The sequence below is a fragment of the Pteropus alecto genome, unplaced genomic scaffold (assembly GCF_000325575.1).
Source record: "Pteropus alecto unplaced genomic scaffold, ASM32557v1 scaffold50, whole genome shotgun sequence".
In the NCBI taxonomy this organism is placed as follows: Eukaryota; Metazoa; Chordata; class Mammalia; order Chiroptera; family Pteropodidae; genus Pteropus; species Pteropus alecto.
In genome coordinates this window covers 4,797,805-4,825,518 of record NW_006431918.1, presented here as the reverse complement: position 1 = coordinate 4,825,518, position 27,714 = coordinate 4,797,805, and the positions used below count along the sequence as shown (strand labels likewise).

The 27,714-nt window shown below is 47.9% G+C and overlaps 1 protein-coding gene across 1 annotated transcript in view; it reads right to left on the bottom strand.

Annotated features, from left to right (window-relative positions):
• Positions 1-20,264, bottom strand: part of SCARA5 (scavenger receptor class A member 5) — an 88,776-nt gene extending 68,512 nt beyond the window's left edge. Inside the window, exon 1 of the mRNA XM_006906248.1 lies at positions 20,144-20,264. Coding sequence (XP_006906310.1) covers positions 20,144-20,255 — 112 coding nt within the window. The 5' untranslated portion in view covers positions 20,256-20,264. The remainder of the gene's footprint in view (positions 1-20,143) is intronic.
• Between the last annotated feature and the right edge of the window lie 7,450 nt (positions 20,265-27,714).

The following is a 27,714-nucleotide window of genomic DNA, read 5'->3' as shown; positions in this document are numbered from 1 at the left end:
CCTTACATAATAATGAGAATGATGGGAGACCAGCTGCTGGCAGAGGTCAGAAGATGCCTATGCTGAAATGCATTCTTATGTTTATCCTAACCAATTATGGGCTTCTCCATTCATTGGCTTTCTTTGACCTTCTTATTTCCCTTGAAATTTTAATTAAGTTCAACTATATTCTGTTAACTGTTCCAGTGGAATCTTATTTTCCTGGTTCATTATAACAAGAAGTCATCCTTTCTCAGAAAAAAAAGTTGATATAAAGGTTGTTGCATGTAATTTTTGATTGAGGCACAGCAAAGCATTATAACTTTCTTGAACTTGAGGCAGTCAGTTCATAAGCTGAATGTTAATGCAGTTAAGGATTAAGTGCAAACAATATACATCACGATTTATAAAGTGTAAGATTAGTGCTAATTGCCATTCAGCTTGAGATATTTCATTTTGGGGAGGGAAACAAAAATGTATGGCCCTCTTAATTCCTCTGGGAATGAAAATCTTTTCCTAAGTCAATCAGTCATAAGAGTAAGGACCACTTTTCCTTTAATCCCACTGATTAAAACATCATCCTTTTATTGTCAAGTCTATACTGACTTTCAATCTTGGCAAAACAAGAGGAGGAAAATCACACAGCCTACAGCACTGCTAACTTGAATCTTGTATTTGTCGTTTGCATGTGTTTTGCTAGCTCTGTGTAAGAGTGGGACAAACTGCAATGACATAGCTCTGTTTTTTTTTTCCATCAAAGAGTAGTAGCTCCCTTCCCCTCTACTTGAGGCTTCTATTTAATAGCAAAGACTCACTGGTGACACGTCCCTTTGTCAACTAATATATACAACATAGACCTTTTTCTGCAAGAGCTCAGTTCTCTTGGCAAGACATGGTTACTTTGTACATTAAACAAAATCTATTTTAAATAGGACATAATAAGTGTTTCAAATAGAGATTTTCTACAAATGGTTAGACAAGCAGAACATGAATGGTTCTGGCAAGATGGCTAGAGAATATGACTGTATGAGAAAGAAGACAGTTTAGGGGAAAGACAAGTTACTAAGTCTGCCTCAAACTCATTTACCGACTTTTTAATATTACATGGAAGCAACATGTTAGCTGGGTAAACCATTCAAATAATTTAAGTTTACCGTAAGATTAAAAACATTCCAAAACAATACGATCAGTAAAGCCAGGGCAAAAAGTATGCTCACTTATTTGTTGAAAGAAAAAATGAAAGAAAAGAAAGAAAAGGAAGGAAGGAAGTATGTCCTTGACTGTGCCAAGCTTAGTCCTGCACAAATGAAGGGAGAAAGGAGGAGGGAGGGAGGGAGGGAGGGAGGGAGGGAGGAAAAGAAAGGAAGGAAGGAAGAAAGAAAGAAAGTAAAAGAAATGAGCTATCAAGCCATGAAAAGACACAGAGAAATTTTAAATGCATATTACTAAGAGAAGCCAATCTGAAAAGGTTAAATATTGTTTGATTCCAACTACATGACATTTTGGAAAAGGCAAAACTATAGAGACAATAAGATCAGTGGTTGCCAGGGGTTGGGAGGAGGGCGGGACGAATAGGTGGAGCACTGAGGACTTTCAGCACAGTGAAACTATTCTGTATGATACTATAATAATGAATACGTGTCATTACACATTTTCCAAACCCATAGAATGTACAATACCATGATTGAATCATTATGTAAACTATGGACTTTGGTTGATCATGACGTGTCCATGTAGGTTTATAAATTGTAACAACTATACCACTGTGTTGCAAGATGCCGATAGTGGGGGAGGTTGTGGTCGTGTGGAGGCAGGGCGGACATGGGAACTCTGCACTTTCCACTTGATTCTGCTGTAAAACTAAAACTGTTCTAAAACTAAAGTCCATATTATTTTCTTAAAGTAGAGGTTTTGACTTATGGATTGTTGGGGTAAAACTTTAAGAAATGGTTTCTGAACACCCATCACTGATTGCCCTGCTGTGGCAGGCAGCCTTCAAGATGTCCCTGGATGATCCTTGCTCCCTTCTGTAGTCTCCTTCTGCATTGTACCAGGATTGGTTTGTGTGACCAGTGGAATATGGAAGAGGTAATGGTGTGTCACTTCTGAGATTAGACAAAAGACACTGCAGCTCCTTTTTTGCTCATTCTTTCTCTCTCCCGGAACATTCATTTGGGGGGAGCTAGCCACTATGTCATGAACACCCTATGGAGAGGCTACATGGCAAGGAACTGAGGTCTTCAGCCAACAGCCATGTGAGCGAGCCTGGAAGCAGATACTCCAGCCAAATCAAACTTCCAATGACGATACTCTGGCTGAGCTCTTGACAGCAGGCTCATGAGATACCCTGAGCCAGAACTACCTAGCCAAACTGCTCCCAGATTTCTACCAAATTATATTTTGTGTATATATCTTTCATATTTCTGAGCAAAATTTTGATGTGAAAAATAAACAAAATCTTGGCTTTCCTTGTATGCTCCCGGCTTCCTCAGAAACTGGGTGAGGTAATAAATTTTTTTTTGTTTTAAGCTGCTAAATTTAGGGGTAATTTGTTATGTGGCAATTGATAACTAATACACTTATGCTAGACATTGGGAAATGCAAAAATAATAAGCCACGTGCAGGAGAAACTTTGTCAGGTTGTTCATTTCCAACGTCCCAGTTCTTAGACCAGCTCCTGGCACATAGGAGGCACTCAGAAAATATTTACTGAATAAAGGATTAAAATATGGCCACTGCCCTTCAGGTGCTCACATCTGAGGGGAAGAAGACATGTAAACAGATAACTATTATACGGGTATGACTGACATATGTGTATAAGAGAGAAATGTCATAAGCAAAGTGTGGCATTGCAGGAGCGATTCATTCTGTATTGGGAGGTGGTCCCAGAGTCTGAATAAAGGAGGTAACAACTAGACAGGGCTTTGAAGGACAGGCATTTCTAGTTGGGCCAAAATCTACTATCTTTCCTCTGGCTTTATTATCTGATTTACATCTATATCTTGGAAAACTGTGACTTTAAGAAGAAAATTTTTTTCCTCCATATGAGAACAGTTCTGGAGAAAATACCAGACAAAGCTGTTAGTTATTAAACATGGTTGTTTATAGACTTGGTCATACACAAGACCAGATTGAGGGAGAAAATGGCGTGTGCACACACACACACACACACACACAACCTCTTCCAAGATCTAGGAGAAGCAAGGAGAAGGTTTTTCCATCTTGTGATGGCCTCCAGAAATAAGGGTGTCAGCTCAGAAAATCAGAAAGCCGAGAGAAGGGAGCTCAAGAGACCTGGAGAGGGCAAAGCCTATGGCTCCAAAAGAGTAAATAAAAACTAAAAAATAAATGTGAAGTGACTTGCAGAACAAGTCTCCAGTGCCAGGCTGAGAGCTGTTGTTTAGCCCAGCGTGGAGCATATACTTCCTGATGGGCGAGAAGCAGTCAGATGGTGTTCCCACTTCTAGGCATCCCATCTGCACGGGGCTGTGCAATTTTGCCATAGCTGTATATCCCTGGGCTGTTATTTTCTTTGTCACTCCACATTTTTAAAACTTGAATTTATTTGAGAAGGAAATTTTATATCATTATCATAATTAGAAACTTAGTATCTTCCTATCACACATTAAAATAAATACCTAACTATTAAAATAACAAATTGACACCCATACATCAGTTCAAGTCCTCTTGAGAACCTCTGTATAGTATGTAGCCACATTCAAGAAACACTGATTTTAGTAAAAGTAATTCAATCACAGTTCAATGACAACTTGCAAGAAAAACGTTGATGCACTCCAAGATTTCATTTATGGAGAAGCAATACCAAACTTTTTAGATGTTCAAGATTTAGTATATGCTAGAATGTAGAATGTAAAGGATTAAGTGCCACTGAAAGAACCACGTTAGAGCTTGTACACACTTCTAACACTAACTTCGTTATTTTCAACTGTCTACTTACATCTCGATCTGACCCACGTGTGTAAAAAGTCCCCTGGGGCGGGTGTGTCTCATTGATCTCTCTCTACCCACCATCCAGCAACAGCAGGACCTAAATAAGCTTCTTTGCAAGAACAAAGACATGTGTAAGGCATTGATTTTTGCTGCAAAGATCATCTCTTGCATTTGTCTTACGCAAATAGTTGATACATTTTTGTTGACTATAAAGACATATTTTTGAGCAAAATTTCGGTTTGAAAAAATAAAGAAAATCTTGGCTTTCCTTGACCCATGACTTTGGATTGCCACTTAGTGGACAAATAGGTAAACCATAGATGTAATTCATTGGACCACAACATTTTAAACCTGACGGAGTAGCATAATCACACGTAGAATTTCTTAGACACCCTAAGGCCTGAGCTCCATCCCTGGATGTTCTGATTTTGATTCAATGATGAAATCACACATCTATGGCACAGAGGTGCACAGTTCTGGAGTAAGGCATTTGTCATATCAAAAGAGAATGTGAAGACACATTCTCGGAAAATCAATGAAAAGTCTTACTATTTTCAAAGCTTGTTTTTTGTTTTTTGTTTTTTAATTTCGATTTCTTTTTAATAGTACACATTCAAAATGGGGTTGTCTCGAACTATTTTATTATTCCCAGAGGTTAAAATAGCAAAGGATTCCTTTTCATCATGGAATAGGAGTACCTCAAAAGAGCTTTTGTTAAAATACTGACTGCAGAGAGTGCGGAGGTGCTTGGGAGCGTGGATTAAAGACCAGAAAGGAAAAGCTCTTTTTTCTTTTTCCTGAAAACCAATCAGCTCTGGATGGTTGAGCTGCAGAAGAGTCGGGAGACAGCCCCCCAGTGTCAATGCCACACTCAGGTGGGGGAGCTTCAGAACCCCTGGGTCTCAATTTCCCTAACACTTCCACAGGGGGGACAAGCAAGGGTTTGGGGCTCTGTGGAGGTAGATTCAGAGCCCACCTCTGTCACTTACAGACTGTGAGACCATGAGAACACATTCTCAGCTATCTTGTTCGTCAATTTAGCCTTCTCTTGAAAAACTAATTTTTCAATTTCTTCATCATAATTTTAGAGCACTTTGTGAATTATTTGTTTGAAAATATTTTCCTCCCATTAAAAAAAATTACTCACAAGTTGTAACTGGTAGCAATGGATATTTACTTATTTCTAAATTCCCTGGGTCTAAACAACATAAAAAACAGGATGCAATGATTCAATTGTCACCTAATTTAGTTTCACAAAGGACAAACAGTCATTTTCTTTTTGTTCTCTTTGATCCCACAGCTGGTAAACAGCAGGTGGAGATAAGGTTTTATTTTGGGGACAGATCTCAGAGCTCATCTCATCCAGGATCTTAAACCCCTAAGGCTGACTTCATCATCCTTACTCTGGTTACTCACCACTCACATTGTCCATTGTAACAGGCAGCCCCAATTAACCACTGTCTTTGAAGCTGCCATCCTTTTCTGGCTTTAATGAGGCCTCTGTTTACTTTCTCTCAATAAAAGGAAGAGGAGAGTGTGAGGCAGAGACACTGCAGAGGAGACCCACCCACCTCAGTTTCATCTGACCTGCATCTGGGAAGGTCTTGAACCCCTTGCTAGGGGACCGTGAACACAGGCACCTCTGTCTCGTTGGGCCATGGACCTGAGTCTTCCAGGCAGATGGCCCAGAGAGGGCCCCAGGCAAAGGAGAAGATAGTCTTCTGCAACATCAGAGGAGTCTGAGCCTTCCACATCCATTTCTAAGAAAGGGAGAGGAGAGATGGCCAGATCTCATTGGTTTTAGATGTTATGATGACCTAGGACAGTTTCTCCTAGTACTTCTAGAGATATCTTGTAATTTTGTAACTTCCCTGCAATAGTTGTTATTTTTCTCAACCCCTATTGATTTCCTAAGTTAGCATAAAAATTCTCAAAAACAATCGGGATTCTGTGCTTTTTTGTGTGTAGGAGGAAAGTGGGAGGAGGAAGGGACACGGGGTGTTGAGCATCTTCTGTTTAGCTGGGGCTGAGGGATGGAGAAAGAAAGCCAGGTGGGAGGGGAAATGAGTGTAGTCAAGGTGAACTGGCTGGTCCCTGCACCCTGGGATGAAGGGAGGAGCCAGGGGTCTCAGGAAGGAGAAGTGGAACCTGGGGCTCGCAGAATATGCCTGCAGTTGCCCAACATAGGCAGTGCCTGGATTGGAAAAAATGCCTTCTCAGTGCAGAGAGACTCAAACAACAGCAGGCTCAGGGTTCTGCCTAAATTTGGCCAAAAGACCCACCTTCTGTAGAGTGGCCCTGGATACCTGAGATTGCTCTCCTGGTCCCTTGTCAGAGGAAATAAATCATCTGATGATGTGTTAGCAATGTGGCAGCCAGTGGTCTATTTTAAAATCGCTACTCTTTCCAGGCAGCTAGTGCTGCCTCCCTCCCATCTCTTGGTCCACCTTGGTTTGATGAATTGGTCCATCCTAGGGGCAGGAATAAATAAGTTTAACATTCCTGTCTCATTCCCTCAACTTCTATCACCAACTAACTTGGAAGGGTCATCTAGGTGTCTGGTTTTAAAGACAAGAAGGCTAAAGGCCAACTGATGCCACCTGTACAGGATTGAGCCAGAAGTGTCCCTGAAGCCTACAGGCTCAGGAGCCTCCAGCTCAGTGTCCTCTGCACGGAAAGCAGAAGAGAATTCAGTGGATCTGAGGGAAAACAATAAACCTCTGTCACCTGGTAAGGCCTGGAACCAACAGTTATCACGAATAGAGCTTTGCTGAGACATTGTGGCCATTGATGGTACAGCTAATAATGTGAATAGAATTTCATTCATAGATCAATGAACAAAAATACAGATTTGTTAAGGGTCAGCTCCCAAAGGGCAGGGTCTGTGATTCACCCCTGGATCCTATAGATCCTGGCACACAGCAGGTGCTCAATTAACATCTTTTAACCGATGTAGGTAAATGAGACTAATAACAAAACACAGATTTACCAGGCACTCCAAGCCATTGTTTAGGCTTTTGTACTCACAACGTTTTCTAGCTTCTGTGTTTGATGCTTTAACATCTTGGGTCCTTGCTGACTCTGGGGAGACTGCCCCTCTGGGGTTAGCTGGACAATAAAGGACTCCCCTGCAAGCAAGCCTTTTATGTGCAAACCAACCAATCCAGAGCCCACACCACACAATCACCTCTTTTATCAGCTCTGACACTCTGGGCCACTACTCATCTGCCCTAATCACCCCAGGGCCACCAGGTACCAGACAACTAGTGACAGCCTTTGCCCCCCAGAGCCCACTGAAATTATCCAAACTAGCCAATCCCAAGACTGCTTTCCCTGCCTCACCTATTTCTTCCGAAGGAAATCACAATGAGAACTCTTGCCTGGGAGGCGGTTTCCCATTGCTCGCTCAGTTACAAACTATCTTTTCAATGGCAGCTGTCTTCTGATCTGTTGGCCTCACCATAGCTGAATAATAAAAAAACCTACTTTTAAAAACAGCTTTGAAATCTCCAACAGTGCAACACAACAGAATAACAGCTGCCACTTCCCAAGCACCTACTCTGGCTGAGCATTTAGATAAATTAATTACAAGCACATCAACGGGATTGTGACTCCCATTTTGCAGATGACGAAGCTGAGCCTCAGAGTGGTGAGGCGCGTTGCCCACAGCAAGTGGCAGAACGGAGATTTTTCAGTCTTGCAAGGAAGGAGGAGATGTGAGGTCCACAGTAGGGACCTAGGGTGATAAGAGGGAAGCTAGAGGAAGGAATGTCACAAAGACAGTTCTTTCATTCATTCAGAGACCACTTCTTGAGCAAGATGTGGTGGTCGTGAGAGCTGACTTCCAGACTCCATCTGCGCTGCCCGTGCAGTGCAGCCCTTAGAAGGACATTGGGCACCCAGCCTGGAGACCAGCGATGTGAGTGTCCTGGAGGGCGATGCTGCTCCAGGCACCCCCAGGGAAGAACTCATGGCTGTTTGCTTTATCTCTGCTTGATCCCAAGACAGGAACTGCAGCCAGGGAGCATGAAGTAGAACACATGCTCCTCCTAATGATAATTCACCCTCGTATCCACGTCTTGTTCCACTTCTGGGTTTCCTTTGGTCATGGAGTTTTGCCCCACAAAAGGTTCATCATCTCCTAGAATCTAGGACCTAACCTAGCTACAAATAAGATTTGGGGGCTTTGAAAACTTAGGACTAGAGTAGCAAGAATAATTATATTTATAGTAGCAAGAATATAAATACTTTTATATTTCCCATGGGTCTGGGTGCTTGTGCACCAAATGTGAATAAATTTTTAGTACTCTGACACTGGATTTGGGGGAATTGTTTCATTGTAGGATTTTTTAAAATAAATTTATTTATTTAAATTAGTTTCAAGTATATAGTACATTGATTAGACATCTATATAGTTCATAAAACGATCCCCCCAATTATTTTTATATTTCTGATCACAAAACAGAGCTGCCTTACTAGGATGTCCATTTGCAGAAGGTAGGAGAAGGGCACACCCGGCAAGTCGAGGGACCCCGTGGTTGCCCCAGGCGTCCGTGGGGCAGGTCGGCTCTTCTTAATTCCACCTGCTGCTCTTCTTACCTTTAGCCAGTTCACCCCTTCAGGAATTCCCAGTATAAACCTACAGGTTCTCAGGCAAAGCCCTGCCCTCCCGCCCACTGCCCTAGGAATGCTTAGAATACTTAAGACATCGCGCTTCCATTTTAATAGATGCCCTTAGGTCAGGGTTGGGGGAACACCATAACTCTGCAGGGAAGAAATAAATTTCTACATTTGGCAGAGCATACTGAGGTCCTAACATCACTGGAGAAGCAAGAAGCAGAGATAAAACTCACTGGGGAGGGGACAAGGTCAAGCTCACTTTTATTCATGGATGAACTCTGAGGTCACTTTCAAACAGAAACTCTTTTAAGAGTGAATAGCGTGCTCTATTAATCCATGTGAAGGGAGCGCGGGCCTAAACCAAGCTGGTTCCTGCAAACTGGGACGTGTGGCCTCCACTGAGGAAGCTCGTCCTCATTAGTCCTCTTCAATATGCTCCTCCTGACCTGATCGCGTCATCCACCCCCTTCGGGTTTCTAGTATGTTCTATCTTCCTAGCGTCTCCTCCGTCAATTAGATTCCCTGTGTTCCCCAAAAAGACGTGTGGCTGATAGGTGCTCTAACCCTCAGTCAGGTGTCAGGAAAGAAGGCGAGCCCCCAGCCTCCTCCCTGTAGCCTCCTTTCGTAACAGGACATTTTTTTAAGGGGAGTAATTAATTAACTGTATTAAAGTATAGTTGACGTAATTCTACATTGTATACCTTACGATGCGATCAGCAAGAGAAGTCTAGTAACCGCCTTAACAGGACTTTCTAAAGACAAGACTTCTGCCCGCTATGAACATCTTGGGTTATCTTGACCTGAATCTTAAGGCAGACAGCAGGAAGTGGGAAGGCTCCAGGGAGCGGGCAGGCTCGGGACTGTGCAGAAGGCTGCACCATCACAGACCCCCATCAGCTCTGTGGCTGGGCCTTACCAGCGGCCAGGTCTGCAGAGCAGTGGTTTGGGGACAGGCCATTCCTATCCTAATGAGCCCCCTCTTCACCACCGTGTTTCTGCCACTGAACTTGGCATGTGGAGGTTAGACTCTGGGCCAGAATCCCCAGGGGCACTGGGGAGGAGAGGGCATTTCTCTGACCTAAAGTCCACCTTGAGGTTAGTGTCCTAGGCTTCTCACAGAAACCATTTAAGACCCTGTCATTGAGTTCCTGTCCAAACCTATCTATGTTTATATCTATTTCCTGCCAGCAGCACCTCTTAGAATAATTCATTCCATCTGTCTTCTACACTGTAGCCATTTTTTCCCATGGCCCCACCCTAGCTTTATCATCAGCCAGAACATCTCCACCCCTGAAACCTTAAATTCCAAGAATCCGCTCTCATAGCCCCTCAAGCCACCAGGGACTCCAAGGCCTGGAACCAGAGGAACAGGCTTGAGCTGTGCTGAGGGGTGGGGTTTGAGGACCAGGCGATGTGGCTTTGAATCCAGGCTTTGCCTCTGACTAGCTGGGTGACACCTGAGATTTTAAATTCTCATGGACAAACAGAATAATAATATATACTGAGGTTTAATGGAGACAATTTATTGAAGCCCTGAATATAGCTCCTGCTTGTGCCACATGCTCAATTAAGAGGAGACATGTATTATCATCACTTCTATTATAATTACTCTAATAGACACAGCCACCCCTCCCATCACTGCCTCTGGCCTCCTGGCCTCCATGAGAGCCAAAATGAACTCCAGAAGTCCTGGTGCTGTAGGACCAGGAGCCCCACTCCCCTGGCCCACACACCACTGTCAGCAGGGAATGGTGGTCCCTAGGACTTTGTGTGCTCCTGGCAAGACCTCGATCACAAACACTCAGCCTCACCACCAGTTTCTGCCCCGGGATCAGCCTGACTAACCCCGCTGAGTCCTCAGCCCTGACTTATATCAGCCCCGCAGAAGCCCCAGGACTTGTGATGTGAGTCCAAGCTAGGAGACTCCCTAGTCACCCACCATAATCCCCCAAACAGCCTTGTTTATCCTCCTTTAACCCTATATCCCTCCCCAACCACTGAAATCTTCCCCCTGGGCCTCCCAGCCACGCATCAGAAAAATCCCTGATTTCCTCAACCTCCGCTCAGAGCATTTCTTTTGCTTTCCTTCTCTCACTGAAGCTTCCTTTGGCTTCCCATGTGTGGATTTCTCTCTCCTTCTCATACCATTGGTCTCAGGGTGCAGTAGGTGGTGGTGTTTTTCTTTGCTTCTCATTGCTACTTCCAGAACTTTCTTCCTCTCTTCTCCCTAAAAACTCCTAGCTTGGACTCACATCACAAGACTGTACTCTTCTCCTCCTTGCTAAGGGGCCTCTGCTCACCCTTCCCTCTCTGGGCTCACTGTCGCGCGCTCTCAATCTCCTTGGCTGACTCATCCTGACTGCCTCCCCTCTCCTGATTTTGCCTCCACCTCGACACACTCGAAATGTGGCTGGCCAAAGCTGAGGTGGGCTCGAAATGCAAAACACACGCAGGATTCTGAAGGTTCAGCATGAGGAAAAAAATATATAAATACCACCGTTATTTTTATAGTGATTACATATCAAGAAGATAATATTTTGGAAATATTAGATGAAACGAAATTTATTCCCGTATTTAAATTAGTTTCGTCTGTGTCTGTTTACCTTTTTATGTGGCTTTTAGAACGTTTAAAATTGCACATGGGGTTCGCATTACATTTCTATTGCTTTTACCGATAACCGAAACCCTTTCTTAAGCCCGATTTCAAAAATGCCATGTTGCAGCCACTCCTCCCGTTCCCTGGCGTGCTCCCTCAAGAACTCTGGCTCTGGGGCCCCGAACCTACACACCATGGACCCCACTGCCTCGCCACCCCCTCTCCCTCTCGTGTCCTTCCTGCCCTTCCTGTCTGCCTTACACTCGCTCATCTACGTTAGTCACGCTCCGCACCGGTCTCCGCTCCCTTGCTCCTCTCTGGCTTCCTCACACTCCCTTGGCAACACTCTAACCATGGTTGGATGTAACTCTACAACTCTGCACTTCCGTCCACACAGCTGGGCCTAGCTGGGGAAAGGAAAAGCACACCGCCATGCCGATCGATCTGACTTTAAGCTCATGGTCACTAGAACAAAGTGGGCCCTGATGGCTGTCCAGTGGGCTTGCTGCCTGTTCACACACTCATCTTCCAGACACCTGTTCCATACCTCCTCCTCCTCCCTCTTCAGTCTGACTGAAAAAAAACACAAAAGCAATGAGGACTAGCTTCCGTAAGTTCCCAGCACAACGTCACTGACCACTGACACGCGTGCAGGCCCTCACGCTTGGCCTTCCCCTTCGTCACCATAGTTGTACTGTCTGTGCTCTAGGCTCAGCCATCACCCCAACTGCACATCCGTTTCCTTCTTCTCTTACTTACTCAGCGACCCAGCTCCAGCCATTCTGCTTAGCCAACATTTCCCTCCGCGTGGTATCACTCCGCCAGCATAAACCACACCGCTATTTCTTTTGTCTTAAAAAATACGGCAAAAAATCTCTCTTGATCTCCCCTTCCACTTCACATTTGTCCTTGTATACAGCAGAACTTCTTGAATGAATTGTATGTACCCACGGCATCTAATTCCTCTCCTCACGTTCTCTCCTGAACCTAATCCAATCAGTCTCCTCCTACCCAAATTCCCTGAAACTGCCCTTGCCAGGTGTTCTGGGCTGAAGTGTGTCCCCCAAATTCCTATGTCGAAGTGCTAACCTCCAGCACCTCAGAATGTGACTGTATTTGAAGATAGGGCCTTTAAAGAGGTGATTAAGTTAAAATGAGTCTTTAGGATAGACACGGATCCCTGGGTGGTGTCCTTATAAGAAGAGGAAATTTTAAAAAATCAGAGATGCCAGGGGCACATACACACAGAGGAAAAACCGGATGAGGAGAAGGAAGAAGCCGGGAAGAGAAGCTTCAGGGGAAACCAACCCTGCTGATACCTTGATCTTGGACTTCCAGCCTCCAGAACTACGAGAAAATAAATACCTGCTGTTGAAGCCACGCAGTCAGTGGTACATTGTTACACAGCCCAAGCTGACTAATCCACCAGGTCACCACTGGCCTCCAACGGCTCAGTCCAATGGCCAATGTTCACTACTCTTCCAGCTTGACCATTTAGCAGCATTGGCACCGTGAGTCACCCCTTCTTCCTTAATCATCTCCCAGGACTCAATACTCTCACTTTTTCTTTCACTAGCTGCTGCTTCTCCATCCTCTTTACTGTCCCTCCTCACTCCCCACCTCTCAGACCTCTCAGCACGGCGTGAGCCAGAGTCCATTCCCTGGGCCTCTTCTTATTTTCACACACCCCACCAATCTGTCAGCTCTGATCCAAACGCACACAACCAGAACTGGGTTGCCTCTCACCCCCTCCACTTCTTCTGAGGCCCTGGCATTTCTCACCCAGATTATCCTACCTGAACTTGACCTCATACCCCCTCCACCATCCGTAGATCCTTTTCCCAAGCTCACAGCCAAGGACCTTAAAGCAGAGTCTGCGTTGGGTCCTCTCCCTCTCTTTCGAGTCAGACCTAACCCTCTGTGCTCTGGCTTCTCTCCACACACCCCGCCACCGACATGGCTCTGCAGAGGTCACTGGTAACCTTCCTACTGGAAAATCGAATGCCCTGCTGCAGCCAGAATATCCATTCTAAAAAGCAAGTTGGACCTTATCCTTTCACTGCCTTGAAACCCTCTGCTGGCTCCCCGTTGCCTCCAGAGGTTCAGATTCCTATGGATGGCACAGGAGACCTTCCCCGATTTGGCTTTAGCGTCATATAATTAAGAGTTTGGGCTACAGCGTCGGTGAATTCTGACTCTGATCGCTATAGATTGATTGTTTATGTCCCTCCAAACTCATGTTGAAACCTAACACCCAGTGTGATGGTGTGAGGAGGTGGGGCCTCCAGGGGGTGATTGGGTCATGAGGGCAGAGCCCTCATGATGGAATTAGTTCTTTTATAAAAGAGACCCAGAGAGACCCCACTCCCTCTGCCACAGGGAGAAGGTAGCATCTATGAACCAGGAAGGTAGCATCTATGAACCAGGTAGCTCTCACCAGACACCGAATCTGCTGGCACCTTGATCTGAAACTTCCCAGCCTCCAGCACTGTGAGAAATAAATTTCTGTTGTTTATCAGCCACCCAGTCTATGGTATTCTGTTAATAGCAGCTTGAATGGACTGAGACACCAGTCCTTCCTAACTGTGACCTTGGGCAAGTTACCAGGTCTCTGTGCCTTGATTTCCTCATATGTCACTTGGGTATAATAATGAGACTCATCTCACTGGGTTAATGTGAGGGTCAAATGAGCTCATCCTTGTAAAATGCTTAGTACAGTGCCTGGCCTGGCGGAGCTCAGTGAGTGAGTGTTTACTACTTCCCACCGCCATCCTTCCTCAGCCTGAGTGCGGCTCCCCTTGCCTTGGAAACCTTTCACTGCCCTTTGTAGCAGGCACATTGCTGCCTGTCCTTCAATATTTTGCCCCTGCATCTATCCCTGCAGGAGGCCTTCCTCCTCCCTAAGGCAGACTGAGGGCTCCACCCCTCTAACCACATTTTGCATGTCTTTCCATAAGAGTATTAATTAGTTATCATGCACAGTCTGTTTATGTGTCTGTGTCTTCAGGGGACTTTCAGTCCCTTGAGGACAGGAACCATGGCCTTCCATTTCTGAGTGCACCAGCAGCACCATAAAACCCTGTAATCTTTGGATGAATGAAGTCACAGTTCCTTTTATTTGTCTTAAATTCACCTCTCTAAGCCTTCCTTCTTCCTGCCGCTTATAGATTTAGTGAATACGAATGCATTCAGTCATTTCACAAGCAAAGGTGACTTCTATGTGCAAGACAGTGCTCGGTATTGGGGACATAAAGATAAACCCAAGGCAGACAGTGCATGCCCTCAAGAAATTATAGTCCAGAGGAGATTCAGAGGCACAAGCTGCAGCCTAAGAGTGAATGGACAATGTCATGGGACAGGGCGGCTGGGTCAAAGGCCTGGGAAAGAGATAGAGAGAAGCCAGGGCATCTAGACTCAAGGAGCATCAGCCTTGCTGCTTATCCTGGGACAGCAGGGATCAGTACCAGATAAACCTGGGAGCAAGATGAGAAGAGAGCTCAGTCCCCTGGAGACTGAAAAGAGAGACTGTGGAGGAACTAGAGCGCCGTGGGTGCGACCGGACAGCGCGAAGGGCTGCGGCCTACGCTCCTGAGATCTAACACTTAAGAGTGCTGGGTGAACACCGGGACTTTGTGTGGAACAGTTGGTGTCGCCCCTGCAGAGCCCCGTGTGAGAATCCCATTTAACAGAGGACAAGAAGCCAAGGCGAAGGACTCGTTCAGCGTTTCACAGAGAGAGAGCAAGCGGCAGAGCCAGAGTCAGAGCCCACCCGGCCTCTCTGGCTCAGAGCCTGGGCTTTTTGCCACCGAGCAATGTCATCCCCGCCCTGGCAAGGGCCAGACTGTTCGAGAAGTTAAGTGTGGACTCAGGTACCTGGGGCGAGGGAGGCTGTCTGTGGTTCGCACCAACCGCGTGGGCCAAACCCTGAATGTCCTCCTCACTGCACCACCTTTGGGAAAGCTTTGTGCTTGGCCCGACCTTGGGCTGGTCTGCAGTGGGGGAGGGGGTGGGCAGCAGGAGAGAGGGGGACAGACCAGCTAGAGTGATGGTAGAATGACGGAAGGCAGGGCCTTGTCGCATGCCTGCTTGCGCCCCTTGCTGCACGTAGCCAGCCAGTGTGAAGCACCTGGTGCCTGACAAGCACCTTTCTTATGGAAAGATGAAGATAAACAAATGAAGGAATGAATGAGCAAGGAAATGAAGGGCAAGAAGCACAGGAGCAAGGTCCTTGGGTGGGAGAAACGGGTGACACAATGAAGACCAGCTGTGACCTGACTCATCGGCCCTCCATTCAGGGTCTCCCACTCTTTAAGTAATGCCACAGAGGACGTGGCAGAGCTAAGCAGCAGGGGCTTGGGTGAGGAAAGGCAGCAGGGGCTCCTTTTGCACCCACCCACGTGGGAAGGAGCCCTCGGGGTGTCTGAGCTCCTCTCACTCTTCCCCGACCCCTGCACAGGACTCCAGCCTCTACCCAGGGATAATGAAACACATCCCTCAGCCCCTCTGGCAGCAAACCTCGGGGCGGCCCCTGGGAGCCAACAGCTCCGATCAGGGCGGGGGAATGGCCAGCCTCACACACGCCAAAGCACCAGGAGCCCTGGGGACCTGGAATATTCCTTACACAGCCTACTACTTGGGGAACAGGACTAAAAGATCTCCCTGGGTTTCCTTGAATATCTAGGCTTCACAAGGAGGTCCGCTAACCAAAACTGCTTTCTTTAGCAGAAGTTAAGAACCGGCCTTAAAATGCTGTCCAGGCTGGGGGGTCCTTGAGAAGTGGGGTGGGTGTTTCCTGGGAGACCCTGGGTGACAACAGCTGCTCCTGACCTCCTCGTCTCTCCCTCTCCTTCCTTCCCACATCCCCAAGATTTGTGGGGACTCCTCAAAATGCAGGAAGGCGAAATACAGGTGTATCAAGAGCCAACTGCGCACAGGTGCTTTACCGGGGTTATGGCACCTGATTCCTGCCACAGCTCCTGAGAGGTGAGTAACATTATTCCCATTTGGTGGATAGGGGCTCTGAGGATTAGATGGTCAGGGCGTAACATGCCCACAACAGTTGCAGTGGTATCCTTGGGCCATAACCATCCCGGGCCCCCAGCGTCGGAGGGGAGCGGTCCCCGGAACCTGGGAGGAGAAAGCCAGTGCGGAGGAGGTGGCTTACGAGGACCTGTGACCTTAGGCGGAAGGACACAGCAGCCTGAGATGACCCCGTACGGCAGGAGCTGGACGAATAAAGACTCCACTTCCCTTTCTTCCATCTCCCCATCTCCTTTGCAGGCAGCTCCCCGATAGCCATCCCCCGCAAGACAGAGAGTGGGGTGAATGGCAGCGCGTGGGAATGGAGGGGCAAACGGAAGACACCCTGCACTGAGCCCAAGGCCACACGGCCAGTGTGGTCTATGGATTCAAGCCCAGCCCTGCCAAACTTCAATGTCCAGGCTCTTGTCCCCTCCCCAGGCTGTCCCCCATCTTGCCACGGTACGGTTCTTTGGGCAAGAGAGACCAGGACCCAGCCTGGGCCCCACCCCCCTGTGCCCACACATATATCTAGCAGGACTCTGCTCTCTGCTCTGGTCTAACGGAAACAGAACCCCGAGAGAACTATGGCGCTGCATGAGTTAATATCTCTTCTCTTCTGCAGAGTGCCTGATTCTCCAACCTGTAGAGGGCGGGGACTCCCCTTGAGGCCCCTGCCAGACACTCCCAGGAAACCCACGTCTATCTCTGGCGGCTGCCCAGCAGCCCTCAGCTGCGCCAGATAAACTGGGAAGATTTGATTGATGAGAAGGTAGATGAGGGGGTTCCCCTAGGAGAATAATTTCACTTTACGCGAAAGGAACACTGGAATGGGGAGCTCGGGCCCTAAACTCAGCAAGCTGCCCGGCTGCGGGCGTCCAGGCACAGCCAAGAACATGTGTAACTCATTACCTCTGAGAACCTCCCATTTGTGGCCGGCGGATGACGCCACGAGTGTGGTGGAGGGCCTGAGGCCGCAGGGTGAGCTGACTGCAATATTTTTCTGACACTAACACCTCTCTCTGGCCCTCCGAAAGGGCCACGGAGGAGCCAGGCCCAGCCAAACATCACCCACAGCCAGCCCTCCGCCTCCTCTGCCTCCTGGCGCCAGACTAGAGAGGCCTACAGCTGTACGAGCGAGAAAAGAAAGAAACAGAAAGGTGAGAGGGGAGGGAGAGGAAGGAGCAGAGGGGAGAGGGACAGCGGAGAGGGGTGAGCAGGCCCAGCTGGCCCACTTGGGTTTCTGCTTCAGAGGGTGGTGTAAGTGAGCATCAAAGTCGAAGGGAGCTCAGCTAAAGGACCTTGGAGGTTGAATTCTGCAGTTATTCCTTCCACGCTTTTGCAGCAAAATGGTGGAACCAACGCTCTTGCCTGGTGGCAATGTGGGGGTGAGGTGGTCCCTGCCCTCGCCTTCCCATCAAAAGAGGGCTCCAATGAGGATGCTGAGGAGGCTGGTCCTGAGACGGGGCCTGACCAAGGGGTGCAGAGGAGGGAGAGGGCCTGACGCCATCACAGCGGGGAGTGTGGGAGTGAGCCTTAAAGGATGCAGGATTTGGGCACGATGCCTTCTCATAGAGGGGACAGAGGAACCGAGACAACAGTCATCACCTTCCCGTCTCACCTGGTGAGTGAGAAGAAGGGAAGGGATAAAGGCAAAGTGGGAGGGGAAGAGAAGACAAGAAAAGAGAGGGGAAAGGAGAGGGAGTTGTCAGTGCGTGACCTGTGAAATAACACGTTTACCCCTTCATGTCTGTAAAGAGCCACCTGCATTAAAGTCCAAGTCATACCGTACTATCTGGGCTGCATTTTTGCAGCTTTGCTTCCCCAGTATCCCCAGGGCCAAGAGGAGGCGCCTCCTCTCCTTCCCATCTCCTTACCTCCAAGGGGAGAAACCTGGAAAGAACTTGGAGCCCCTGCGAGGCCCCACCACACGATACTGTTTCAATTAAATCAAGGCCCACAGGTGGCTCGGGGCTCCCTCCCTGGCCCCATCTCTGCCCACTCTCTTCTTTCCCATCGGCCTTCCTCTCCCTCTCTGGTTACTCTTTTCAGGGATGAGGATCAAGAAGAAGCAAATCCTAGGGAAACACATCAAATATGGTTGGAATTTCCTGAAGTCAGAGCTCACTGTTTTCCTCTTAGAAATGAAAGAGAAGGAAAAAAAAAAAAAAAACTAGAAACCCATGAGTTTTCATTTAAGTGGCTGGTTGCATCTCAACACTAGTCTTTCTGAGTTCCTTGTGGCCCCCTCCCCCAAACTCCGTGCCTGGCAGCCAGGAAGGAAGAGCAAGGGAGACGTAGACAATTTGAAAGTCAGGTTTAGAATGTATTTGTTTTGCCACCTTAAGATTTCAAGGACCCCTGGATTCATTCATTCATTCATTCATTCATTTGTTCATTCATTTCACAAATACTTAGCACTTACTACATGCCAGGCTGGGAGACATCAGTGAACAAAACAGAGATGGTGCCCTGCCCAGTGTGTTTTTCCCACGAGGAACAGATAGCAAATGATAAACGTAATAAGAAAATTACATATGTGTTAGAAGGACATAGGACTCAGGGGAAAAGGAAAAAGAGAAGCAGGAACAAGAGTAGGCAGGAGAGACAGGAAGGCCTCCTGGGGAAGGTGAAATTTAGGCAAAGGCTGGAAGGAGGTGAGGGAGGGAGCTGAGTGGGGAGGGGCGGCAGAGGCAGCCAGCAACGAAACATGGTCCTTGAGGAAAAGCTTGAAAAGGGGCATGCATGATGGTTAATTTTATATGTTAACTTGACTGCCACAGCGGGGCCTGGATTAAACATCAGTTCTGGGTGGGTCATGGAGGGCGCTTCTGGATGAGATTAGCATTTGAATTGGTGGACTCAGAAAAGCAGATTGCCCTCTCCGTTGTGGGTGGGCCTCATCCAATCAGTTCAGGGCCTGAACAAAAGGTGGAAGTATTTGCTTCTTATTTCCTGCCTAACTGCTTGAGTTGGAACGTCTCATCTTCTCCAGTCCTCAAATTTCTAGTTACACCATTGATTCCTCTGGTTCTCAGGCCTTCTGACTTGGACTGATTTACACTCCCAGCTCTCCTGGGTCTCCAGCCCGCCGACGGTAGATCGTGGGACTTCTCAGCTTCCATAATCATTTGAGTCAATTCCGCATAATATATCTCTTTATATATGTCCGTACATATCATACAGGTTCTGTTTGTCTGGAGAACCCCAGTACAGACTATCTCTACCTCAGTGGCCCTAAGTCTCTACAAGACTCTTCTGTGAGTTTCATTCTATTCATCTTCAAAGTAGGGATGACACTGTCTGCTCCCACACTCACTGCAAAGAGGAGTGTATGTATTCGTGCAGCAAGCATTTATTAAGCACCTACTAAGTGTCGTCAAGCTCTGTGCTAGATACACAGGAGGCAGGCTATCGGCAAGGGGCTTTGGGCTTTCTTGGGGGAAGCTGCATCAGTTGCATCTCCAGAGTTTTAGCACATTACTAGCCCCCAAAGATGTAGTACCATCTGGGTCACTGGGATGGGGAACCCCTCTCTGTGACATGGCCTGGGGCCTCAGACCAGAGGGAGAATGAACACCTGGAGAGGTATATTATCTCCTCACAAATGCTTCTGGAAATGGACTGGAGGCTCCTCACCTGAGAGTCTGAGCTAATTGGTTCAGATGCCTTTACCTGACCCCAAAGGGAGTCAGGAAACTCAGTGCTGGAACCCCTCCACGACTGACGGGCTGAATTACCCTCAATGCTTTTCTCAGCCTCCACTAGCTCTTCTGTAAAATGGGTACTCATCTTGCTGATCACACAGGTTTGCTGAGATGCATGAATGAGAAAACACATGCAAAATACCTTTCAAAGCAGGAAGTTTAACTTATACAGTATTAAGTGGGAGGTCACCAGCACCCTGGAACAATGCCAAGGTTGGGTATGAGATCCAGGGCAGATCTCCCACCCCAAGACCAAGCCAGAGGCACTCACCATCCTCACACAGGTTCAGCTTGGACAGGCTCCTGCCATCAAAAGGCTCTTCAAAGATGGAGCCGGCGTCACGGTCGCTCACGGTGTGCAGGTACATGGCTTTGTTCTCCATCCCGTTCTGCAGCAGCAGCAGCAGCAGGAAAGGCAGCAGAAGGAAAGGAGACGGAGGAGGGAGGCAGCGGGGAGAGAATAAACCGTAGGTGGAAATGAATGAATGGACAGAACAGGGTGCCCACCCTGGACCCCAAACCTGGACACTGGGACCATGTCCTCATCAACAGGTGGCATCTACTGGGTCCTTAGGACCCCGATTCCCCATCTCCAACTTCCTCAGTGCTTGGGAAGGCCCAGGCCCTTTGGAACTTTCTGATGATGGGGTCCACCCACTTCCTTTCAACAGCTCTCGGTGGAGCTGGAGCTCTCTGAGCTGAGGGAGCAGCGGGGCGGGCAGGGCCATGCTGCGCGGGGCCTGGAGGAGCTGACCTCCTGACCCAAACAGAGCAGTTTCTGAGCCTCTGGAGCCCTGGACATGTCAGACAAACTTGGACTTCTGCTCTGCATCGTAAGCGAGGGACATTAGACACCAAGGTGTGAACAGAGACCACTGGCCAACATAGCTAAGACCGGAACTGCTCCCGACCCAGCTGGGCTGGCACGGTCAGAGGAGCTGGGTTCAGGGGAAGCGTAGCAGCGATTCACCTCTCATGGGAACCTCAGGAGCAGGTGGCCTTGGTTGGGCCCCCCAGACACTAAGACCTGAGCAGCCTTAGACCCAGGGAGGACCCAGGGAGGACCCCAGAGCCTGGATGGCCCCCTGAGGCTAGATCACGGAGGCTCGAGGTCCTACCCATGTTGTCCCAGGAACATACCCACTGACGGGGAAATGCTCTGCTGTTTGAAGTGAACCAGCCCCGTTTACACAAACGTGTATGACGCAGTCCCATTTTGTAAGATACACACATGTCCGACATATGTGAAGGGAAGGACTGTACGTGGGGATGTCCCAGTTGCTCCAGGTGAGACGTGTGTTATGGGACTTTGGTGGGAATTGTATCTGCTTTTGTTTGCTGGATTTTCTAGGTTTTCTATGATGCATTTGCATTCTTTATGCAATTAGAAAAATCAAATTTTCAAGCCAAATTACAAAGTATTTACATAAAATACTTGATATTCTTTTTCTCACATATATGCTCAGTGATTTTATAAACTACCTCCTTTTGGCTGGTTCCCGCCATTAGCTTGGCCTTTGGTTCTGATGCTCTCTGACTATCTGGATATTGAATCAAAAATTCCGCTTTTAAAAAGTTAATTCTTTGGAAGATAAAAGCCCCAAGATAAGTCCCATGCCCGGAGTGGAATAAGCTCAATTCTGTGACCCAGAGCACCAGCCAGGGGACTACTACCTGGGAGGAGGGGACAGGGACCTGGCAGGTGACAGTGGGGGACAGTGCTGGCCCAAGGCTCTGCCTGGTAGAGCAGGCATGTCTCCTGTTCTCACAGCTTGACCTTTGTCTTCAGAGACCTCAGGGCTGAGAACAGACAATAAATGGCCAGTTGACATACAACTGTCCTTCCGCTGGCCCAGGAGGGATGAGTAGGGGCTTCTGTCTTTTCAAGTAATGAGATGCCACATCCCGGGCACACACCTGCGGGCACGTACGCATACGCATGCGTGAGCAGGGTGCCCCAGTCTCTGTGGGCCTTTCTTCCATCCTGTGGAGGGAGAGGAACGGGGAGCCCAGGCTCAGCCAGCATGTCTCCTCCCTGCCCCGGGGTTCCCGGAGCCCCGAGACAGCTCCCACCCCAGCTTCTCCGTGCTGCCGTTGTGTCCAGTTTGCTAGTCTCCAGTACCCACCCTCTATCCAAGTCCTCCACCCAGTAAGGGCCTCTAGGTGGGGCCCTGAGTAGTTCGCTGCTGCTAAGCCACAGGGGACCCTCCCTAGTTTCACAGCACCCTCCTTCTGGCCTCCATCCAATCCTGGGGAGCTACGAAGCAGGAGGCCGGTGTCTTCTGCAAGTGATAACCCTCTCTTTGCCAAAGGCCATAGGCACTACCTGCCCGAGGCGCCGTGCTGGGAGTGGAGGTGTGGAGATGGGCCCGTGCCAGCTTAGCCCCGTTTTCATTTCCACCTTCCCCTTCTGCTGATGGCCTCCTGGACTAGAACTGGAATGCGAGGCTTGTTATCTGGAATGTGTGTGTGGGGCGGCCTGTCTCTGCTCCCTCCCCAGCCCTCAGCCTGTGGAGCAGGATCCCTGGGGAGCTCGATCCTTGTTCCTTCCTTCGTTCTTTTGGGAGAGGGGCTGGCTGAGCAGGAGGCCAGATGTGAGTGAGATGAGACTGGAAATGCTTAGCCAGCACCGCTCATGTTTGTGACTTGGGAATGAAACCTAAGAATGTTCTGTCTGCCCCAGGTTTTATTTTGGGTGGTTTTCTTCCTTGGGGAATGGGGGCAGGAATTTGGACCTTTCGAATGTTGGTCTTATAACCGTTAGGCCGTTTGTGCTCTAAGGAAAGGCACCACGAACCCCTCCTACGGCCCACGAGTTACAGACATTTGCCATCAGGGATCTCTCTGCCCTTCCAGGAACACTGCGCGGCGGGCAGGTGGTATCAGTCTGTCGCTCCCATTTTAAAGATAAGCCAATTGAGACATAAAGAGGCAAGAACCAATGGATGTCAGAGAGGGGTGAGGCGCCATGCAAAGGCTTCCCGCCCACAGCACTGGCTCGGCCACGACGTTGCTTTGTCCAGGAGAGATGTATCAGTGCCTTTCGATGACCACCTTTAGGGTCAGTGAAGAGAGGCAGGTAAGGGCTCTGTGGCCAAACAGAGACTCTGAGAGCTGGAAAGGAGGGGGCCAGGGACACAGAAATATAGGCAAAGTGTGGATGCTAAAGAGTTCTTGGAGGAAGTCCAAGGAATCTGGACTTCTGTGTTCCAAGTCAAAGAGTGAGACCTTCCTCTACCAGGGAGAGGGTACTTTCCTGACCTCTTAGGGTATCTTGATGATGCATTTTGGAGCTGAAGCACTCAGCCATCCACAGCTCCACCCCAGGCGGCCCTGTGCAGGCCTGTGGGGCGGGAGAAGCTCAGCGGACATGGGATCCTATCCTGGCTCCACTTCTTGTTATTCGGGAACTTGGCCCAATCAGCTGAGCTCGTGCAGCCTCAGGTCATCATTTTTATGACTGAGAGAAGCACATCTGCCAGCCACTTGGTTATCGAGAGCCTCATGTGGAATCGTGCGTGTAGAAAGACTTTACGAACAAGGGCACACAGGGAGTTGGTGGCAGAGTCTGGTAAGAACCAACAGCCCCTCGGCAACATCTTATCTTGCCAAGCAGCCAGGTGGGGGGGTCTGCAGGTTCCTGAGGCCTCCCTCCTGCCATGCCAGTCCCAGAAGCAACGCTGTTTGGGGTACCCTTTGCAAAAGGCAATCGGGACTGTAGACCAGAGCAGAAATCCAGACCCCGACCCTCAAAGTCCCTCTCTGGGCAGCAGAGGACTCAATCGATTCTTCCTGCCAAGCGGGTAGCATAAGCCTTGCTTGTTGCTGCAAAGATGGTGTCTCTGGATTCTAACATCTAACTCTGCAGGGCTCCTGGCTTTTCTTTGGATCACATGGCTTTAAACTCATCAAAACCAGGTAAAAATCACCATGCATGTGGCCTTCTCCAGAGAAACTATCACTGAGCAGGTTTTAAGCCCTTTCCTCCTCTAACTGTACTCAGTTAACCTAAGCTGGAGATGTGTAGATGCTTCATAAGTGAGCTCTCCTGCATACACTCCACCATAGGCATGTGTGTGCACACACATGCACATAAACATGCATGTGGGGATGTAGAGCGACATGTAGAGTGACTGTCACCTGTACCATCTGCTCCCTGAAGAGGCTCAAGCTGTGACACAAGCCAGGCAGAGTTGCCAGGCTTCCTCTGCCACCCCAAATGCAGGCTCACACTCGCCAGTCCAGGCAGCTGGATGAGGGCCCAGTGTATCTCCACAGGCTGACAGCTGGGGTCTTCCCATCTGGCACTGGCATCTCCATGTTCCACATCCCGAGAATGCCCAAAGGCTGTGCCCTGCCCCATCCACCACATCCTATGTCCTTCGATTGCCTTTGGGACACCATGCCCAGGTGCTGGGACAAAGTTAGTGTCAAAGTGACAAAAACTCACCTGAGTACCTCCGCTGAGGCTGCAGAGGCTGTCCCCTCAGTTCCCGGCATTCACTGTGGTGGCTGGAGAGAGGGCTGCTACTGTTGAATGGAGACCCAGGCAGCCCCTTGGAGCTTGTCCCCACAGCCAGCCAAATCCAGACGGAGTCATAGAAAGAGGCTGCAAGGGTGCCCAGTGACTCGTCTCGGGGGTCACTTCTCAAGAAGGATCAAGGCTGTAGGCAAAACTCAGCCTTGTGCCTGAGCTGGAGGCCTGTGGCCAGGGAGTCCCTAGGTTGGTGCCTCGCCTCAGTCGGCCACGGGCAGCGCTCAGGAGATGTTCTGTGGAGACACCAGCAGCTCTGCTAGGTACTGACTGAGATGTGAACGGCAGCTGCTCTAGCAGCCAGTCTTTAAATATGTTCGTGGAGCAATGAGGAGGCCCCGCGAGGGTCTGGAACACGTCCCTCCTCTGGCGGCCAATCTCAGTATTACAGCCTCACACAGGAACGGCTGCTTGGTCCAGAGCAGGGAAGTCAGCCTTGGTCTTGGGAGGGACTCCATACGCCTATTCTAAAGGCCCTGCTCAAAATACTTTTTGGAAAGCTTCTAGGAGAATGGCAGCTAGACCTGGCTTATGAGCCATGCAATAAAACCAGCCTTGTAAACATTTATAGGACAGAATTGGCATTGCTAAATGCATTCACCGAACCCAGTTTAGAATTACTTTGCAAGTTTTCCTGAAGTGACATTCACCCGCCAAAGGACACAGATTGGCCACACTAGGGAGATTCTAGAGACTGCCTCATGAGATTCCCAAGGTCATTCTCAACACAACTCAGCACTAAAGCCAACACTGACAGGGCATTGGCATCGCACAAGAGCCAGGAGATGCAGGAGTGAGAAAGATGAGTTCGCTGTCCTCTAGGGGGTTGCCATCCAGGATGAGAGGTGAGCTCAGGCACAAATAACTAAACCTAAGGACAATGGGTTACATTTAAAATAGGACATCTAACCAAAACATTGAGAGTAGCTACCTTCATACTGGGGTGGAGATGGGGGGGCGTCATCAGAATTCCAAAAATAGTTGCAGCCACAGCGGCACTGTCTGTTTATGTGGACAGCCCTCCTCCGGCCCGAGGTCAGAGTTCTGAAGGTAACGGTCATGAATAGGCTCCCATTTACCGGTTAAAAATTCAGCCTCAACACTTGAGGGTCAGACCTCGTACATGAGAGCAGTTCGCCAAGGCTCAGCTCTCCCCACAGGACAGCTGCCAACTCGCAGCTGAGTCAGAAATGTCTTAGTCATTTTTAGTGACTGCGCCTCCTGACCGTCCTGGGGAGGCAACGCAGTATTACAGAGGGAAAGAATAATAATGATATAATAATGATAATAATACTAATAGAAGGAGGAAGAGAAAGAAGAAGGCAGGGGAGAAAACATTTTATAGTATATACCATGTGCTAGGCATATATTAACTCATATATTAACTCATTTAACCTTGACAACAACACTGTGAAGCAGGTACTGTTATTATTTCCACTTTACGGAGATGAAGGAACTAGGTAACTTGTCTAAGGTCAAGCAGCCTGTAAGTGTACAGTTCAGTAGTGTTAAGCACGTTCACATTGCTGTGCAAACATCACCTCCAGCTCCAGGATTCTTTTCATCTAGCAAAACTGAAAGTCTCTACTCATCAAAGAACTCCCCATTCCCCCTGCCCCCAGCCCCCGGGGGGAGCTTTCTGTCTCTACGCATTAGACTAGCTAGGTACCTTGTTATGTCTTTATCTGAGGCATGCTCTACCAAAAATATATATTCTTTATAATTTTTACCTTAAGTATTTTCTTTTTTGATTTCAATGTATTTCGTGTCAAATATAAATATTTCAAAAACCATTTTTATGCGTTGTTCACAGACCACCGTTTGTCTTTTTCTGCTGTCGTTCAGCTTTGTAGAAATATCCTGGTAAAAAATATGTAATCTCTCAAAACCCAGAATTTGGATTTACCATAAAAAAAAGTAATTATTGTTTAATTGTACCATGAATCTCATCAATTTAGGTCTTGTTCAAGAGATAGTTTGGGTAAAAAGTAATTATCGTACACACCAGATGATATAGGAATTTAGCTTTTGTGGTTTTATAAAATTTTGTTTAATCAATAATTGAAATGCTTTCTGGTTTGTCATCTTATCGTTTATCTCAAAGTGCCCATCTGATTTTAGCTGAAATTCACCAACCCCCTCCAGCCACCAGCCCCACTACCCTCTGCCAATAAAAGCTACATCTGAGAGAAGGCAGACAGATCCAAGGAAAAGGGCTTCTGAACTGGAAAGCAGCCCAGGTCTCTGGGAGAGTCCATGCCTGCTCAGCTTTAAGTCATGCCTAGAGACTTTTACTTCCACCTCTATAAGTTGCTGTATCTTCCCCCCAAAGTAATTATGTATGCTTTATTAATTAGGAAAAGTATAATTACCCCTTCAAACGATGATTCTGACATCGAGAGCCTGAATTAGAGACAAAGCCGCAGATTTATAGTGTCAACTCCTAGACTTTAATCTGATTATTCCTACTTGTCTTGGACAAATCACTGAACTTCTTGGTCTCAGTATTCTCATTGGACATAAAGATAATAATCCCATATTACAGGGCAGTTGTGAGGATCGATTGGGATAAGGCAGTGACTGTGAGCCCACTCGTTTCATGAGATGTTCCTAGGAGTTCCTTGAAAAAAAGATTCTCTGATCAAAGCAAAAGGTGTTGCTTAACTGCAGGACTTATCAGAGCCTTTAAGATGCTGCTGAGCACAGTGATTCTTCAGGAGAGAGATGTGGTATTAAGCTTCTCCATTCTTAGTTGAAAACAGAGAGCAGGGCTAGTGTTCCATAGGATACACTGAAGGAAATTCTGAGCTAAGGTAGTAAAAAGACTTGTTTACAATTTAAACAAAAACATTTTAGAAAACTGGAAGGCTTATTCTTCTGAGTGCCAAATAGTAGAAGATGCCTCATGCTATTGGAATGTGATGAGGAGCCATTCATTCCGAGAGGACAGTAAGACAACCCTGCCTTTCACCGTCACCTTCACCTTGTCATTGTCTCCCCATCCTGCAGCATAACCCATAGCCCATAAATGTCAGTGAGTTGGATGCCTAAGCATGAGTGTCACTTCCTTGCTCAAGGCCTCTCTCTTTCTTAATTTACTTCCCTGTTTTGATGGAGCGCATTTATGGTGGAATACATTTATGGAGACCTCACATGTCTATAAATATCTTTACTTTGACCCTCGCCCTTGACTGACAGATTGTCTAAGTATAAAATTCTAAGGTTGAGATATGAAGAGGGGAAAGCGCTTCTCAGGGAGTCGGGACCTGCCATCAGCGGGCTGTTGGGAGAAATATAGACCCTTCAAG